General features: G+C 38.7%; 1 protein-coding gene across 11 annotated transcripts in view; it reads right to left on the bottom strand.

The window, feature by feature from the left end:
- The window catches only part of CIB2 (calcium and integrin binding family member 2), a 43,833-nt gene that overhangs the window by 14,644 nt on the left and 9,554 nt on the right, over positions 1-19,635 (bottom strand). For all 11 annotated transcript variants that reach the window (XM_068695529.1, XM_068695534.1, XM_068695523.1 and 8 more), the window contains 2 exons: positions 14,493-14,527; positions 4,121-4,232 (listed from right to left, as the gene is read on the bottom strand). In XM_068695529.1, coding sequence (XP_068551630.1) covers positions 4,121-4,232; positions 14,493-14,527 — 147 coding nt within the window. The remainder of the gene's footprint in view (positions 1-4,120; positions 4,233-14,492; positions 14,528-19,635) is intronic.

The following is a 19,635-nucleotide window of genomic DNA, read 5'->3' as shown; positions in this document are numbered from 1 at the left end:
TTATGACCTCGTCTTGACGCAAAGATTGCTACGCTGCCACAACCAGAAACAGCCGTGTGCCAACTTGAAGGTTCTTACAGTCAGAGATTTATATATCACAAAAACGGCAGCCACACATGTAGTCCTGCATCCTACAGAACACGTGTGATCTCTGTGATCAGGTTACATTCCCACATCTAATTATGCGGAAATGACAGGGATAATGCAAGTGAAATCAGCTGTGTTTTGAAATAAAGGCATCTTCCCTTTTTACATGGCCTCATACTCAGCAATTCGTATGGTTGTGACAAATTTGCAGTATTAATTAGCATAATCTCAAATGTTCTCATATGCCCTTGAATGAACTTAGTAGATTTTTGCTTGTGTAGCCAAGATTGTCAAAATTAGAGGACAGAGACTCCAATGGAACAGATGGAGTAAACTCGATCTGTTAACTTCAGTGTAATGGTAGAACTAATCAACTTAAAGTATCTGCCCCTTCTTTATTTATTTGTTTCTTGCCCTGACTTTCAACTTAAGGACCACGAATTAGTGAAAAATTCATTGCCAATTTAAGTTAGTGAAGATCTTTTTTTCCTTTGAAACACAGACATATTTAAAAACATCCTGGCTCAAAACATTAATGCGTGAAGTAAAGATATTTCTTTATAGTAGCAGAATCTAATTTAGAAAAGTGCATTATTGATTCTATCCATTTGTCAGAATCTGCAGTGGTATTAAGCTCAACATTGCCAGTAACTAGAAGTGTAATGTGCATATGAAAAAAGCCAGGTGCATTGAAATTATCACTAATTTTATTAGAATTCAATAGACATTTAGTTTGTTTGTTTCTATTCTGAGATTCAAATGTCAGTTTTGTCTTCACCTTGATGAAAATTTACTGAATAAACAATATCGATTTATTTAGCAGTCTGGGAAAGTTGCAAAGGTTAAGGACATTTTTTCTTCGTGTATGATCTGAAGTCAATACCTAGACTGCTTGGAAAATGAACTATAGGTGAAAGACTTGTTCCCCTGTCTTTATAAGAGATAGGGAAATGCTTCGTGACCAACGCTGGCCCAGGTTTATGACTGAGATCTTAGGTGACATTTTAAAACCTTTAACTGTCAATATTTTGAAAGACCCTGGGAGGTGGGGCAGATCCAGTCTCCTCTTTTAACTGTTATTTTACTGGAAACAAGCTCACCAGCTATGGAAGGTACTCCCCAAACTCAGTTCCTGAAATGATTGGTTTGACAGCAGTATTTCTAAGGGTTTTCACAGCCTTGGGAAACTTGGGAGAGAATTATTATTAAATTTGACACTGAGTTTTGTCCTGCCACTTGCATGAAACCAAATTCAATTTGTCTCAGGACAGTCTATAGCTGGGTCAGAAAGCTTCACAGATTTGAAGGGGTGAAAGAAGATAGATTTTGATCCACCTTAAATACACCTATGCAAATTTATTACACCACTACCACCTAAATATGTTACAAAAGTGACATACGCTCTTGTATCACAAAATCTAATCATGGGTCAACATAAAACCTATGTTTTATATCTCAGCTTACGCACCACACTGTCATGTAAAAAAAGCAGTCCACCACTTAACATTTTCACAGAACAGCTGTTCCCTAAGTGTCTCATCCTTTATCTCTGAAGACAAAAAAAGTACGTGTGATTACCATCACTTATTTTCTTTTCTGAACTGTAGGCTGAAATCAGCCTGCCAATGTCTCACAAAACAACTACCAGCCATCTGGCAGCTAAGCCCTTCAGAGTTACATAACTGAGCCAGAAAATTCCCTATCACGCTCTCAACATCCTAGAGATTCTGCCTTGATAACTACGTAAAACTTAAGGAATAGTGAGTCTCCCGACCTGAAGTGCCATTACAAACACCTAAGATGCTACAGTGATGAAAGAGTTGCAGGCATGACATGATAGCGATATCAAACTACTTGCAACAAAGAATGAGTCAATCAAAAACCCTTAAGAACCATGTATTTTAATCACAAATCTAAAAAATCAATATTTGTGCATAAGCAAAACACAGCAGATGGCTTAATACAATCAGGATACTTCAAGATACTCCCATGTACTTGACCACATGAAGCACATACTATTTTATCCTGCCAGCTACTGGAAAAGCTGATGAGCTTATTTTAATTTTTATTCATATTGGTAAGACCATTAGTAACTTCTGCTATTGCATCTCATACAAGACTAATTTGCATTTTTATATACAGCTGTCCATCCAACATGTCAGCAAGTCAGAAATATATTCATATTTTAAGATAGGTTCCAGGTAACTGGCTGGTTCAGGATAACTGTTAAGAACTGATCCTTTAACTAATCTAAAGCAAATCTCACTGGGACATTAAAAACAAATTCAACTCATCTAGGGATCACCTCTAAGAGAGAAAAAAAGAGTAACCATCAAAATCATCAGTCCATCCAGTCCACCAGCCTAACTCTAACTGGAACCAGCAGCAGATGGAAATAAAATTCAGAAAGAAAGAGATCAGTGCAACGAATATGAAGGACTTCTGAGTTACAGAGATAACATCCAAATCATAAATCTAGTTAGTAATCTGTGGAATTATTCTCTGTATGAGCACTTAAATAGTTTTTGAAGATATCAGTGCTGTCTCATCCACAATGTGGCAACGGGTTCTCATTGTTCACGTGTTGTCAGCCATCTCTCTAATAACTTCTTGCAGTAAACTCCTTGTCTTTCTGAAAAGTAGTGCATAATTGCGCTCAATTCACCTCTCACCACTCATCTGATCCCATCATAACTACAAAAGATAAAGCTTAGAGCAAGCTTTCTACTTTCCAACTTTTAGCTCCATTAGCAATTTAACAATATACTTCAGTATACAGCCTAGGGGCCTAATTAGCTCTGCTTGTGCTAGCTACTTATCTCAGGCTACCAATTTAGATGCCTAATTATGTTTTAAACAATCTAATTCTAGATAATCAACTTAGAAATCCGTGTTGCTATCTCCAGTTTAGACTCAATTTGAGAGAGGAAAAATATAAAAAAATACTTTGCATTTTTGCAAAGTATTGCTAACTTGTCCTGTTGCCTAATTTTCTTATCTGTACAATAAGAAAAGAGTATAAAAACATCTGTGTGATGCAAAAACTTGCAGTATATATTTATGGTATCTGAACAGTTAACATATAGTAAGATATTTTATGCCAACTGATGAACTGAAAAGAACATTTCAGCAAGATCTTTATACCATCCATTTTCAAGCTCCATGATTACTTCTCCGGATGCACTTTCTTCTTCATTAACTCCATAGGCACATAATTTAGGCTCTTTCATAGATATTTCAACATATTTACACACATAATATTGTTTAAAAAAGGGTTTATAGAATGCTGCTGCTGTTACAGTTTCATACATAAACAAACCTTAAATTATACTACTTGCACATCCTTTTCCTAATTGATGCTGAGTACTGTAATGGGTGAAGAATAACTTTTTAAAACTGTAATACCTACATGATTTAGTAAATGCCATTCATTTCATTAGAGATGAGATAAGAAGGTCAGCTTCATAAGCTGCAGAGGAGGGAATTACACCAATAGCCCTGGCAGTCAAGGACACAGACTTGGAAAATGCAAACAGCTGATACAAAGCTAACCTGTAGCTGAATTCTAATTTTTATGTAGTTTGCATTACATAGCTCTAGGAGTTACAAGGGTGAACAGCTTTCAACTGGCTGATGAAAGAAATATTATAATAACTCCGGGAAAAACTCATTTCACATCTCAGGTTTCAATTTTGTAACTATTTTAACAATAATGAGGTACATACTAACTACATTCCTATACTATACAATATTATTAAGGAAAGTCATCAGCAAAACAACCCACTGGCTTTGAAAGGATATATGATGTGAAGAGAGTGTTTTAGTTTTAGTTGTTACTAATTTCCTTTAATTTCTATCCCAACTATCTCTTCAAGGGAGACATCCACCTAAATATTTTCCATTTTCCGTGGCTGGCTTTGCCCTTGAACAATAACTGGAAGGGGAAAAGATACCAAACTTATTTGACACTATCTCTGGCAGGAAAGCTTTAGAGCTTATCAGAATACAGTTTGTAAGCAGTCAGAAGCCATACCTTTAGCTCAGGCATGTTTATTATAAGCTGCATAGGTAGTTTAACATCCGGGTCCTTTGTATAGTCCATGGGCACAACGTTTGGTGCCATTTCATGGTACCGGCCATGCAACCTGTAAACAAGTAGAAAAAAAACAGTCATTTTAAATAACCCATTCAATTCATACAGTAGAGAATCCTAGATAAACCTAATCTGGAAGGGACCCATGATTATCTAAGTCCAACTCCCAGCTTCACAAAGGAACACCCAAAAACCAAACCCTGTGTCTGAGAACGTTGTCCAAATGCTCCTGAGAACGTTGTCCTCTGGAGGGCCTGGTGCTGTGACCACTTCCCTGAGGAGCCTGTTCCAGTGCTTGACCGCCATCTTAGTGAAGAACCTTTCCCAGTTATCCAACCTGAGTAATCAAACAAATCTGGCTAATCATTATCTGTAAGTGCATAAGACTGACATATCCAACCCCCATCTTTTTGGAGATAGAGGGCTTTGATGTAGTATCCAGCACAACTGCTGCTAACACTGACATGTACCTTCAGTTTTTTATTAAGCAGGGTTTCACACCATTTGTATATAGTTTTTAAGCACCGGATTCCTACATGTACACAAGAAGCAGGCCTGGACCAATGTACTAACACTGAGCAAAACCCAGGGATCAAGATACAGGCATGAAACTGAAAAGACAAATAACATGCCATCTATGCTACAGACAACAGCATCTTGCGAGACCTTACTTCTCAGTAAAAAAAAAAAAAAAAAAAAAAAAAAAAAAAAAAAAAAAAAGCCCTTTACCTAGCTGTGCCTCACTAGCAAAGTAGATCTAGACTTGTAATTGTAGCACTGTCACACAGACCATTTCCATTTCACTCCATTTCACACAGTTTTGCTTCATTCTTGTCTGAGCTTATTCCTCAAAATGGTGTATTTTAGAGGCAATAAGCAAGTGTTTTTCCTAGAGAAACCCTCAGCAAGCTATTACAATGATTAGGTTTTAGCTAAAAACTTTGCTAAAGGACACAGAATAAAAGCACATAGCTTTGCTCTGCTGCCATAGAGTATAATAAAACTCCTTTCAAAAAAGAAAGATGAATGAGTTCAGGCCAAAAGTGCTGAGCTGAACAATACATTTGTTGACAGAATTTGCTTAGTTTTTAGATTCACAAAGAGAAATACACGTTTAGGGACAGGAAGTTGGTAAAAACCACCAAAACAAGAAAATAACTCCCCGGTAAGATGTCTCTGCTGTAATATATACATATACACACACATTCCTAGGTATACACGTGAGTACATGCAATTTCTGTTTTATTCAGCAACATCCACAAGAAGTCAACATCCATTTCTACAGAAAGCTGTTAGGACAACCTGTTCCCCGTCAGTCCATTTACAGTTAAGTCTGTTTTGCTTTTTCTCTGAAGCAGAGCATAAAGGACCTGCCAGGCACTAACAACTAGAGAGCCTTCCAGAACACTGCCTCAGGCTCAGCAGGACTCTGTCAGATGTAGCTAGAAAGAAGACAAGGGATGGAAAAACATGCAAGTAATTAACAGCAGATTTGTGGGAAGCTTTCTTATCCTGTTCTCCTCCCACTAATTCTCTCCCTAATTCACCAAATCACACAAAGGTCCATAGGAATAAGAACTTTCCACCTGAGTGGATTTCACACTAAAGCATCCAAATGAGCCTGTAGGAAGTGGCTGTGATCCAGGTTCCTGCAAATAAAATTACAGCAATAAAATAGTCTTTCACAAGCTTTTAGCTGTAAGGATCCTACAACTCTATTTGAGATAGCTTTATTATATGGCATTATCACGATGAAAAACACAAAGGTTCTGAAACCAATATGCAATATGTTACACAAGCACCATTATCCTTCGCAATAAATAAATAATAGTAATTAAAAAAAAAACCAAAACACAATAAAACCAATCAACAGAACACCACAACTTTTTTTATTTTTTCCTCTGCTGGGAAGTTGTAAAGACAGCTGGAAAGTTATTCAGGGACACCACATGCCATTTCATGATAAACTAAGCACTAGATTGCCAGTCCCTCAAACAACTTTGTGGGTAACTGGTAGAAAAACAGAACTTCTGCAGCCCCTTATAGGATCCTGAGAAAGCCATATATCACATAGTGTGATACAGTCCCTTTTGCATGAATTTTAGTCAAACTTCCATGCACTTGAGTAACCTGCATTACACTGGGTGAGTACTTACTTTTTGGCAAGGGAACTGGACACTTCTCATCAATCATTCTATAACACAATGCAAAGATCAGTGGACATAAAGGTTATTTCCTCAGATGACTACTTGGGTTAGTCTAGAACCATAAACCTCCTGCATGCAACAGCACTACATCGATCAGCCACACTATGGCCATACCTGGACCAAGTACTAAGACCAACACAGAGAGCCAGCTTCAGCAACCATCTCCCGAGAGCTGTGCTGATTGCCACTGTACACGCTGCTGTGCTGACACATTTGACACAATAATATTAATTACTAACTGGAAATGGCATATGAGTAAACCTCCATGCTAAATGTTCTACTATTCCTTCTGTTTGTATAGAAGCAGAAGGCACTTCAGATGATGGCCTGAATTCATACGGAGCTGTGACCTGGCTTTGTGTCCTTTCGTTCAGCATGTCCCCGAACGGGAAGCATATCTGAAAATAATGAAGTGGCTTTGGCTGTCTGCCTTAGTCATAGACACATTTATGCCTTATAAATAGAGCAATGTGAAGCTTTGCAGTGCAATCTAAACACACATAGATTTGGAAAGGCTGCCCTCACCATGCACAGACCATTAGAAATGCTCACAAGCCCAGGGCCTGCAACAAGCCTCACTGCCTTTGCAGCAGTGACTACAGATCCTGATGTGGTATTTGCCTCAAGAAATTCTTCCAGATGCCTGCAAAAGCATCTCTCCATTCCTGGATGCACTCCCCCTTTGTTGCCAGAATGCTGTATTTATTCTGCATGGAAGGAGAAGAAAGGCTAGTAGCATTTGTTAGTGTTTTCCTTCCCACAGATTAGAGTAGAAGAAATGTAGTGACAAACGTCATAACAGACAAATGACACTGTTTCCTCAGATTTTGGTGTATGTTTAAGCTTAATGTACCATACCCAAGGACCAAGGCTGTGATTCTCTCACAAATTAATTCCGTCCAAACCCGAACTGCTGATCTGCACTTACAGACTGTTCAGGCCTGCCCATCCACTCACCTCCTTTGCATAAGCAGTAACACTTAGGAAACTGCAGCAAGGTCAGGGAACTGATGTGACTGAAAATACGCAAGTTTCACAGCTCCTTGAGGTAGCTCACAGTTGCAACTGCAACACTGCTTGTGCAAGTAACTGAGGGTATACTTTTTCTATTAATCAAACAAGGACAGATCAAGACCTACCCCTGTAGACAGCAGAAGCTGTTAAATCAACCCAGCTCAGTGAGCAAAATCAAAAACAAACAAACAAACAAAAAAAAATCAAACCACTACAGCACCCTATGTTTGGTTCTGCTATTTCATTCTACCATGTGAAAGTGTTTTAATTGGCAAAAATGGTGGGTCAGATTCCTTACTCCAGTTCTCAAGGGTGTAACACCCTGGAATCACAAAAGGGCATGTGCTAGACATGGCGGAAATGGGATCTCTCTAAGCTCATAATGGAGCCTCTAGCTATACCTGAACAGACCTAAATAAATAAATAAAAAATTTCTAAGCACCCTGCAGTGATTGTTTTAATTTGCTATTGAGCTCGGAATGAAAGTCAGATTGTCCTTGAGGTCACCAGCGGGTATGCTGAGAAACAGAGAAGCTCTTCCTTGGCTTGATACACATCAATCACCACCGTTAAATGTTGCGACATTACAGCTAGCTGGGCTGCTTCTGTAATAAGAACTCTGCACTAAAGGAGTGCTGAAAACAAAAGATAAAAGCTGGTAATGGCTCACTGATTAGACGGAAGCAGAACCTTTAAAGCGGCCTGTAGAACCTAATACCTTAAAACATCTCACCAAGTCTGGTGCTGCCTTTGCAGTACCAGTCACTTCATTTTTGGTATGGAAAAAAGAAAAAAAAATTCAGGAATATCTATCCTATTTTAGGCTAAATAACATGAATACATTCAAAATACATATGAATGTAACACCACAAACCATAAACACCCCAAAGACTAAATTCTAGACTGCTCTGCATATTCACAGAAAACGAAGAGCAATACGGCAATAAAGCAAGGCCTTGAGTGCTGATGAGCAGTCCCACAAGGAGCTGTACTGGGTCTGGCTGGGATGTTAACTTTCCCTGCAGCAGCCCATGCAGTGCTGTGCTCTGCACTTGGAGCTAGAACAGCAGTGGGATCACAGCAGTGTTGCGTCTGCTGCTGAGCAGTGCTGGCACAGCATCAGGACCCCCTCTAACCCTCCTAGGGGGTGAGCAAAAATTGAGAAAAGAAACATCACCAGGGCAGCTGACCTAAACCAACCGAAGGGGTATTCCATACCATATGTTGCACTCAGCAATAAAAGGTGGAAAAAGGAAGAAGAGGGGAGGGGTGGGCTCTCATTATGAAAACTTCAGTCCTCCTCCCAAACACCAGCTACATGCATTGTTGAGGCCCTGCTTCAAGGACATGGTCAAGCATCGCTCATTTGTGGGAAGCAGAGAGTAATTTCTTTCCTCTGCACTTCCACATAGCCTTTATTTGTTTTGTTTTTCCCTTTCCCCCTCACTTTTCCTATTTTCCCTTTAGTTAAATTGTTTCATTAATAATAATCTTTCCTTAATAATTATTTTTTCCCCTTTAATTTAATTATCCTTATCTAACCCGTACGTTGTTCTTTCCTTTACATCTTCCCCTCCTCTTCGAAGGAGGGGGAGTGAGAGACCAGTTGTGGTGTTCAGCTGCCTAGCACAGTAAAAGCACCACAGGAGCTCATAGGAGCCACACCTTAATCTAGCCAAATGTCAAACGTACAGAATGGAATAAACAATGAAAAGCACATCCAGAGAAGCACTCTGTTGCTGTTCAGCTGCACTTTCAGTTTCCCACCAAAATCAAAGCTACTGGCTCTTGTTCAGATGTATGAGTTACATGGAAAAGCTGCAGAACAGCTTCTGGGAACATGCAGGAACACTTCAGAGATGAGCAGCAGCAGTGATTTGTCTGCCCACAGCCCTGGGAACGGACAGATTGGCACTTGTGAACTCCCAGAGATATGGACAGCTAGAAGCAAAGGAAGCACCAACATTCAAGACAGAATCGCACAGACTGCAGGGAGAATGCAACATACTGATGGCAAAGCCAGCAGCTGGGAACTGATTTTCAACTGCTGCCAGTTGTTGTAGCAATGCAAACTGTTAGAGTGCACACACACTTGTCCTACAGCGCTGTTATTGCAGACAGTCAAACGTGGGGTCTGAGAGCTGGGGTGCAGATGACTCTCCGTAAGTCTGCCACACACAGAAAAAGTTACCGCAGCTCGAAGAGAAAGAGGTTCGTGGAATCATAGAATATCCCAAGTTGGAAAGGACCCATAAGGATCATCAAGTCCAACTCCTAGGTTCTTCAGTTTGGGGCTGAGAAACGAGGGACTTTCAGGGCTGTCTGCAACTGGTTAAGGAAAGATTCCTTTCAGGGTCTCAGATTTATGCCACTGGGCTTAAATGGCAAGGATTTTATTCTCTTGGCAAAGCCCTTTTTCTCCAGAACTGACAATATGGGCACTTCCCCTTTCTGCACGTGGGCCCCAAACTTTTTGAAAGACGAGATGTGCTAGGAAAACAGAAGCTGTGTTCTAGCTTCTCCCTCCATCTGCACAGCAGCTTGCTCCCAAGGGAAATGCATCTCTAGCCCTTTCCCATATTTGTTCCCTTATAAGGAAGGCTTTCCAGACACTTGGAAGAAACCCCTGCTTTTCTTCCCAACTTCACTCTCAGGCAGGTTTTGGGTTTTAAATCCATCATATAGCTGGATTGGCCAGAATTGGCTCCTCTGTACCTTATCTTTTACCCCTCAAACACACGCCAATGAACACGCAGAGAAGGGAATGCAATGGAATTATAAATGTTCTTCTGCACGAGAAGGTTCAAAGCTTTGCTGATTGTCCAGATAGTGCCCAACTTGGTAATTTAGTGCCATATTCTTCTAGCAGCTGTCTAGCTAGGTTAAACCAGTCTCAAACTCTACAACTCTAATTTACAGAGTTCATACTTTTTGGCTAGGACAGATATCCAAGAACACCTGTGTTTGAATGCTTGGGTATTTGCCAAATTGTACTAGTCTAGAGGGAGAAATAGAAACAGACGGGTTGGCTAGCAGATAAGCATTATTACTGGAGTAAAAGCTTGGCTGCTAGAAAATCAGATTTACATTTCTCAGGAGGAGAAATACTGCCTTATAGGAGACAAGCATTTGATCCCATCTACAATCTCAAGACAGGCATGTTATATAAACAGATTAATTATTGCCATCAATAACATGTTTTTCCAACCTTTCTTCTTTCTTGTTTTTCCTCCACAAATCCTCTCATTCCTGTTTCTCTCTACTGGACCTTTCCCAGTACAACAAATCTCTTTTGAATGGTCATGCCCAAAAGTGGACAGTCTGTTCACACTGAGGTCCCAGAATGACATGCTGACTAGAATGGAATTCTTCCCTTTTACACACGATGTTTAAGTTAACACACCCTAGAAGTACCCCCTGCTCCCATCCCCCCCCCATTTTTTTATTTTTTTTTTTTTACAAAGGTATCCAGGGAGGGTGGGGCGGTGTCAGTTTGTTTTTTAAATTTGCTTAGATCAATTAATCCCCTTCCCATATATCTTAACTACTAATGCCATTTACCATTCTGCATTGACAATTTTTTCTCCTATCTATTGACAGTTCGTAATACTTGACTGTATGAATTTCAGTGCAGACTGTTGGTGATGATCTTGGACTTTCTCTCTAATACACTGAGCATGGCTTTAAAAGGTAACGTTGATCTTCATAGTGTCTCCAATCCCCCCTCAGCTCAATGCTTCTTGCAGTTCTTACAGTTTTTTTCAAGTTTGTTCACTGGTACCTTAGCCAAGAGGTTAGTGCACTCATACAACAGAGGTAGAAAAGGACTAATGCATGCAGGAAAATGCAAAAAGGCTTTACTACAATAAAGATATGTTGCATCTGTTTCTTCTCTCTTATCCACAAGAGCAGTCACTCATGAAGGAGGAGATTTGCTTTTAGCAAATCCACAGTGGCTGCATCTGAGCACGTATTATGTTCTAGGCACTTAAGAGCTGATCATCAACTCAGCGGTCTGGCATCTTTCCATACACTGAGGTTGCGTCCTGCAGTCCTGGTGTAATCTCCACATTCTCAGGCAAAGTGGGGTATGCTTTCAAAGCCCTAACACACACCTATCAACAGAATCAGTAAGGATTCTGAACGTTTGTCAGCTGTCCTGTAAGTATTTTAGATAATATTTTGTCATTGATAGTACGTACACGTCTACATTATCCACAGATCTTCAACATGCTCTTGCCCTGGGTTCATTTAATGAGTTGTGTTAAGCACTTCTCCAAGAGAATTTTTAGATTTTTTGGTGATAAACACTCAACTGAAAAATAATAAATAATTATTTGTTTCTTTTCTTTCACCAGGCATGATTATCTTTTCTGCAGTCCATTAACGTAGTAGTTTTCCCTCCTCCTAGATCCATAATCATGGGCCACAATGATATTTTCATTTCTTCTTCACCTTAACTTAAATTGCACTATTTTCTTATAGTTTATAAACATACTTCCTTCCACACCTAGATTATCGGTCAGGAGAACGTGTCCTCCTTTGACAGCAGCCTGCATTTATGTTGACTTAAACTGATCATGGTACCGAAGTCTTACAGTGACACTAGACTAATCCAATCTAACATCTCACCTCCACTGAAATGTAGAGTCTTGCTCTCCTTTACTTTCCTCATTTTCAGTCCCATTTTCCTGTTCTGGTTCTTGTTCCAGCTTTAGCACTCACCCTTGAGAGAGCTGATTCAGCTCATTAAACCAAAAGAAGAAAAATTTGTTGTTTGGGCTTTTTGATAGTCTATTTTCCCGCACGGAAAGATGGATAATATCACTTAGCCCATTTCACCTAATTGCAATCTCATGCTGTTTTGCATGAGTTTAAAGTCATCTAAATTGGAGCTGCCATATTTATTCCTTCATCCCCATCTAAGCAACTGTGTCCCTTTGCTTGTGTCATCACTAACACTCATACTAATAGATGGTGAACCAGCCAGGGAGGCTGACTTCAGCCAAAAACTATTTGCCTTTTTTTTTTTTTTTTTTTTTTGCTAAGTCATTTGTTTACATTTCTGTGCTTTTTAGAGAAGCAGCCCTTATTCAAATCTATCAGGGTTTTTCTAACTTAAATACTGTTTCCCACAGTCATCTCTTTATTGTATTTAAACTGGTCTATTTAAATGCCAGGTGATGATGACACCTCTCATGGACACCACGAGCTTCAGGAAGTATTCAGACCAGCATTTTCACTACAACAGAATGCAAGCCCTATAACTAAGACCATTTTTAGCATTCTGGAGGTAAAATAGTTTGGTTTATTCTTACCAGGAGGAGCTTGCAACCTCAACAATCAAGATAAAAGGAATATTTTCCTCATACTTAAAAGGCACAAAAATATTAAGACAGACGAATTAAAGAGGCAATTTGTCAAAGATGCTTAGTTGCTTACATAGATTAGTGAAGGAGTAACAAAGCAAACCAACAACTTCCAGTTCTACAGTCCCTATCCCATGCATAGTCACCATGTCAAACTTTATTAGATAAATAATCATTATCTTGTTCTTAAGCAGCAGAACCTTTGCCACAGTTCAGTGCTCCTTCCTTTATCAGGAAGTCTTATGAATCGCAGTGACCTCCTCTACTCTGTCACACTTACCATGCGAGGACAAAAAATCATAAATCACCTGTCTGCAAATGCAGTTTCACATTACACAGCTCTGAGACACACCCGAGAATACTGTTACATAAACATTCACAAATCCAGCTCATTTATAATTGCTATTTTTAGAATGTTCTGAAACATTCAGTGCCTTGATATCAAATTTCAACAAGTTTTATTTCAGTATCATGCATCAAGAAAAAATCCAGAATGCATGTAAAAAAAAAAAACCTTAGGACATTTCTGTGAGGAAATCTCTCTTCATTTCTGTCAGTCTTTACCTGCTTGTCAAAACTGCACATTGGAAACTTCTCTACTACTATTTTTTTTTTATCCACTGCAACCCAGAAAAAAAGAGAACAAAAGTTGCTGACTCCTCAGTTCATAGCCAGATTTCACGATGCTGTAACATTCCTGCTTGCCTATCATACAGTGACATTTTCTGACTTCAGAACACCTTTTCCTGAAATCTGCAGCATATTTTTTCAAAGTACACTTACTGTGTTCTCTCAGTTGCTCGTGATGGTGTAAGTTTTCATTATGGAAACGCTGTTTTCCAAATGTCAAAGTCTGTGTACTCAGATTAACAAGTTTCTTAATTACATCTTCTGGGGAAATATTTGATTCCTTACTTCCTTTCTTTCATCAGCATTTCTTTCATCAGCATATTACAGTTCTGTGTCCATTCTCCCCCTGCCAACATTACAATCTTGCTAGAAAATTAGTTGTGTTTTGTGTCATATTCTTTAATTTGGGCCTGTATTACACATGCTCTAGACTCCTATTTGTCCACAAAGTTTTCTGTAGATGTACCTTAGATGCACAAATACCAAGAACAAAGGTATGTAAGAAATTAGCTGAAATACCACCAAAAAATAAAGCAACCCAATTTTCACCTCAACAGAATTGCTGAACATCAGTCTTACTGAAGTTTACTGCTAAGGCAAAGAACACCTCTCACAGAGACCACATCTATTTCTGATCTCAGAGCAAAGCACTTTCCAATGTTTATGAAAACAACGGCTGTTTCCCTGATACTGCTTATGTCTCAGAAGCTATTCAAATTTGAGAATCTAGAACATTATGAGCTAAGTTACATGCCATATCATGCATCCTAGATACATGCCACAGATGTAGTCTCACTCCTTATTAGGACAAAAATCCTGAGCAAAAACAAACAGAAAAGCAGCAAATTCTATTCAGAAAGTCACTGACTCCCTACTATTCAATGGCTTCTCCCTAGAAAAGCCTATGTTATTGACGTTAACCCAACAGACATCTTTTGCTTACATACATTTACATATTATACATGTACCCTGAGCCCCATCCTACATTCATTTATGCAAAACAACTGGTTTCATTTGTTTTCCTCACCAGTCAGAAAAAAGCAATTTTGTTCTTTCCATGTGATGACAGAAAAAATAATACAGTTTACTTACCGAAGGATTTCTTTCCGAGTGAAGAATGTGCAATCCTGTTAAAAAAACAAAATGTATTACCATACAATAGAAATATTGAAAGTGGGTGCAAAGGATTACTTTTTAATGTTTCGGAGAAAACTGAGAGCTGGCAGAAAAACATTAAAGATACCATTTATGTACCATCTGGTTTTGATTTGGAAAGCAATATATGCTATAAAGTAACTCTATAGAAAGCAATGCATGTTATAAAATAATTGAAATATCCTAACATGTTGTTTTGTTTTGTTTAAAGGGGAAGTTATGCCCTGTATTCAAAACTAGAAACACTGATGATAATGAAATACTGGATGATCAGTTCTGCACATTGCTCAGGCCCTGAGTTTAGAGAACATGCAAGTTTGTGTCTCAGAGTTACTGGCTGATGGGAGGGTGGGAGCGCCAGAGTGCTAGATGCTAGTATAACCAAACCACAACACTCCTGATGATTACCTGCTTCTCTCACAGGCCTGGGTGATGTGGCAGAGCATACGCTTAAGAATTCAGCTCCTATCATAATAGGTTTTCTCCTTTAATGCAAACATTTAAAAAATACATCCTAAAATCAACTAGTGACAAGATAACAGACAGACTTGTTATGCTGTACATATGAGCACATAGAGCTACTGCACCCTCACCCTGGTCCTGCTCTTCAGTCAACTACTGAAAATGCATTTTGTCCCTAAGGTGAGAATTAATCTGGCTAAATGCCTGCTTCTTCAAGGGGTGAGGGGGGGGAAAGCAAATGATCACAGCTAGCTGAAGCAATCAACCAGCTCATCTCAGGTATCCAGGTATGGTATCAGTCCTGCCTGGTATCAATTATTGAGTTTGCTTGCTCTCCTCTGCACCAAGCAGGAGCAGAAGCAGCTTTCCCTTCTGTGTATTGTGTAGCAGAATAGTGTTACAAGGCAGGATAGGAAGGCACACCATGAGCTGCCAACAAAGATGTCACATTGTCTGGAACCGCACAAAGTGAAATAGGAGCCAGCTGGGTAAGTCTTCATTAATTCCAGCTTGTTCACCACTTACAGTCAAACTGCCACTAAAGGATGCATCATTTACTAATGAAAGGCAGGTGCAATCTCACAAATGATGGTGGTGCCCTGAGCAGCAATCATCCTGTAATTATATAGGCTTGAGAAAACAGCAGACACTGTTACTTAACTAGAAAGCTGACACAGAACTGATACGCAGATAGAGATAAAGACGAACAAGATGAGTTACCCTTCACCTTCTAGAACTCTTGTGAGAGCACCACTAAAAACCACAGCAAGATGTCATATCATAAACCTTTTCCAATGAACGTCCACATTTATTTTTTTAAATCTGAGTCACTTCACTTCTTTGACAGCAAACATTGTATTCCATCTTTAGTTTTATCAAAGGAATTTTTTAGTACTGTAATCTAAAAACATGGACACTGGAAACCTTTATAACAAAAGACAACACAATCCTGTTTCCCTGTAATAGCAAGTATTTGCCTGACCACTGATGCTGACTGCAGTATTCCAAATACGCCTGACAATTACATGGCATTAGGGGTGTCACAAAATTTACAATGATTTCTGAGACCACTTTCAGAGAGCTTAGAGCTATTCAATGTCAAGGCACCAAGGTCAGGACCGTGGCTTCTACTTCCAACCCACAGCAAGACCTTACACACCACTTAAAAAATGCTTTGCCTGGCTGATCCTGAACAGCAAATGCAAAAGCCACGGCTCCAGCCTCTGAGAGGGAAGTCCAGCCAGCTCTCCTGCTTCTCTCAGCTAATTTCTGTTCTTCCTTTATGCTGACTTCATGCCAATGAGTAGTGTAACTGCATCAGAGAATTCAGAGAAGGAACTAATGTGTTTGGAAACTAAACATACAAAAAGGGATTCGTTTTCAGCTTGGATCACCTCCTTGTTGTGGCTTGGAACAATGTCACTAATTCTAGCACCAGTGTTGAGAGAAGAAACTAAAACAAGTCATTACTGGTGGGAGGGAAGAGGTATAGGACTACCCTTTTTGTTGGAAGCACAGCCCCAAGTTGGATTAAAGTCACCATGGAACCCAGGTCTAAATATAATTTCATTTTGTATTTGCTGTAACTCCATCAATTTAATTCAAATCTAATTAAAGACTTTTGGCCAGAGAAACAAGGAGGTGAATCATCCAATTTTCTTCTGGCTACTTCATTCATACAGAAAACACAAAATGATGGACAATAAATAGTAAATAAACATGTCAAATTAAGTCCCTCATATGGAAATGTGAAATGGGTCCTGGGAAGTATGCATATGCCTACATCAATCTTCCTTTAAGCCATGAATATCATGGAACACATTGTTACCATGTAGACCGTATTTTAGTCTACCATTGATTTACAAAGCAATCTGCCTTATTCTGTTTGGACACTAAAGCCATGAGGAGTTCTGCTAGAAAAGCACAGGCTAAACACTCAAAGGAATGTGACCACAGTTTTCATAATTTGTATCAGTTCTAGATTTCCAGCAAGAACTTATCCTGGAAATGGAGGCTTTTATTTCTAATGCTACACAACGGCCTGAAAAACTACTGCTAACCGGAGGTCCCCTGTGGGTTTCAGATTATTTAGGACAGAGGTCTTGCCTTGAAAGATTACCTACTCCTGCACTTGAGAGAATACCCGCTCCTTTTCTAAGATCAACTATCCCACTTGGTCTGTCCTTGTGCCCTCAGTAATTAAACTAATTAGAAGTGTGACAAAGGAACACTGAATATATATATATATATATATTTTTGGAGATAACACAAATCTGCAATTACATGCTTCCTTATGGCTAATGACGACTGAAAAACAAAGCAAACAATTTTGTCCATTGATTTCAATTAGATCATTAACTCATATAATGGAACTTGATTCTCAAATGTGGCATTTAGGTAGCTTAACTGGTTCTTAAAATATTCTGCAGAATAAAGAGGCATATAGCTGGTGTGCTTTGGTTTTATGGGTGGCTTTGCTCTTGGCTGGTGGTGTGACCTTCTGCTAGTCACACAGTGCTGCTCAAAGCTAGATTAACAGTCTCTGCTCTTAAAATTTCCTTTATAAAAGAGCACAATGTAAAGAGTTTAGCAAAACCAGAACTGGCATTTTATTCTTTCACCTGCTATGTCAGGTGAATGCAAGCTTAGGACAAGATGGTAACAGACAAACACAGCAGTCCACTACCTTGTCTACTAGTCTGTAAGACTTCACTGCAAACTCCTAGATCAGTTCTACTTTATGTTTAGCTCTACAGGGATTTGAGCAAAAAATAGGAGTAGAGTTAACCGTGCTAAGAATGCTGATTAATCAGCATTGATTTTATGTAATGTACACATACAGAGTGTAATGTGCAGTATTATTCTGGAACTGGACCATGTGTAATTTGTTCTGCAAGATCTACTGGCTATCCCAGAGAGCAGAATGCAGTTTATGAGTTTTAGCAGTCCACTGAATAAAAGATTATCACTTACCACCTTTAGAAGCAAAGATTGTTGTGCATAAAGCACAATTTTCAAATAAAATTAATTGTACATAGAGAAGGGCAATATTTATCTGCAGGATGGAAGAGAAGAAAAACTGGATAACAACCAAATGAGAAAAGGGCAGCACTCAAATGTGCAAGTCTATTGCAAAATAGCATTTCATACACCCATTATATTTCTCTTCAATAACAATAGTTGTATAATTGTGTCATTTATGTGCATAATTTCAGAAAGGCAGGATTATTTTGATCCTGCAACAGCTTCATCAGAACATTTTATAAGTAAATAAATAATACAAAACAGTCCTAGCAATATAAAAGTCACTTCAAATTAGAAGGAATCTCAAACAAGAGCCAACAAGCCACAGATAAAATAAACCAACAAATAACAGGAACTTTAAAAATATCCTCAGGGCAAGATAGATTACATACTTCTAGCTATATTACTGAGCAGCTTTTAAGAAAATGACAAGTACTGAATGCTGCATTTTAAATATTAACATTTTAAATATATATTTCAGGGGTTTCGCTTATAAGATCACAAATGATCTTTTGCACTGTGACAGAAGTACTCAATGTGCCTAAGAGCCTTTAAATGAAACACCAAGAAAACATCACCTTATGAAGCAATCAGAAACCAAAAGTTAAGAAGACAAAAGGTGATGGACAAAACCTATTCTCATATAGGTAGATGCTCTACTATTAATTCTACTCTTTTAACATTTTTACAAGTGCAGTACTTTATTATTTTTGGATTCTAATTGCCATACAAATAAGAGTGGTATAGAGCTGTGCAAGACTGAGGCATCAGTACATTCATGTATCTTCGTCACTGTAAATACAAAGTTACTGGAAGCCAATGAGACTAACACCAGCCTGGAAGTCGCACATGTGTGCAAGTACTTCAGTAAATCCCAATTTAAATGCTAAAAAAAAAAAAAAAATGTCACAATCAGTATCTGCACTAGTAACAGTACTGTTATATGGACTTTTATCTTGAAAAATGCTGGTTGCAGCAGACAATATCACTGGAGATTTTCACATTCTCTTTATTTGTAATCATGTTGCTGAACTACAGCCAGAAAACCCCTAAAATCCCCACCAAGTTTCAGTAAGCAAAACCTGCAGCCACAAGAAATAGTTTGTGTATTTGTACTGAGGCACTGGAGTAGAAACAGCTAGACATAAGGAAGTACTGATGAAGAAGCAAACTGTCAGCAAATTTAATTTGGCTCAATCCGTATATGCACCAAACAGTAACATGAAACCGGAATCAGACTACAAGATAATTTCACAAATGCTTCTTCCATCATTATGCTACTTAAAGTTTGCACATTAAAAGCAATTCTTTATGAAACTGAAAAGTGCTTTTAGCAGAAGGTCCTGTAGGACCTGTGACAAGTAGGCTTTTTGCACTTTTGCCCCCAAAAGGGTACATTTTCATCACAGATCCTGACTAAGTCAAGCACAGCTTTTTAAAAAATCCAAAGACAGCTTGATGACCTTTTTTCAAATTTAAAAATGGCATTTACTGACATATAATGTAACTTTTTTCTTCTGGTTTTGCATATTTCACGATATATAGTCGAATCCCACTTTGACCAGAATTTTAGTACAAGGAAAAAAGTTAGCTA

This window comes from Anas acuta, chromosome 12 (genome assembly GCF_963932015.1).
Source record: "Anas acuta chromosome 12, bAnaAcu1.1, whole genome shotgun sequence".
Taxonomy (NCBI): domain Eukaryota; kingdom Metazoa; phylum Chordata; class Aves; order Anseriformes; family Anatidae; genus Anas; species Anas acuta.
The sequence above is the reverse complement of the archived record's forward strand: the minus strand, read 5'-3'. Positions and strand labels throughout refer to the sequence as shown.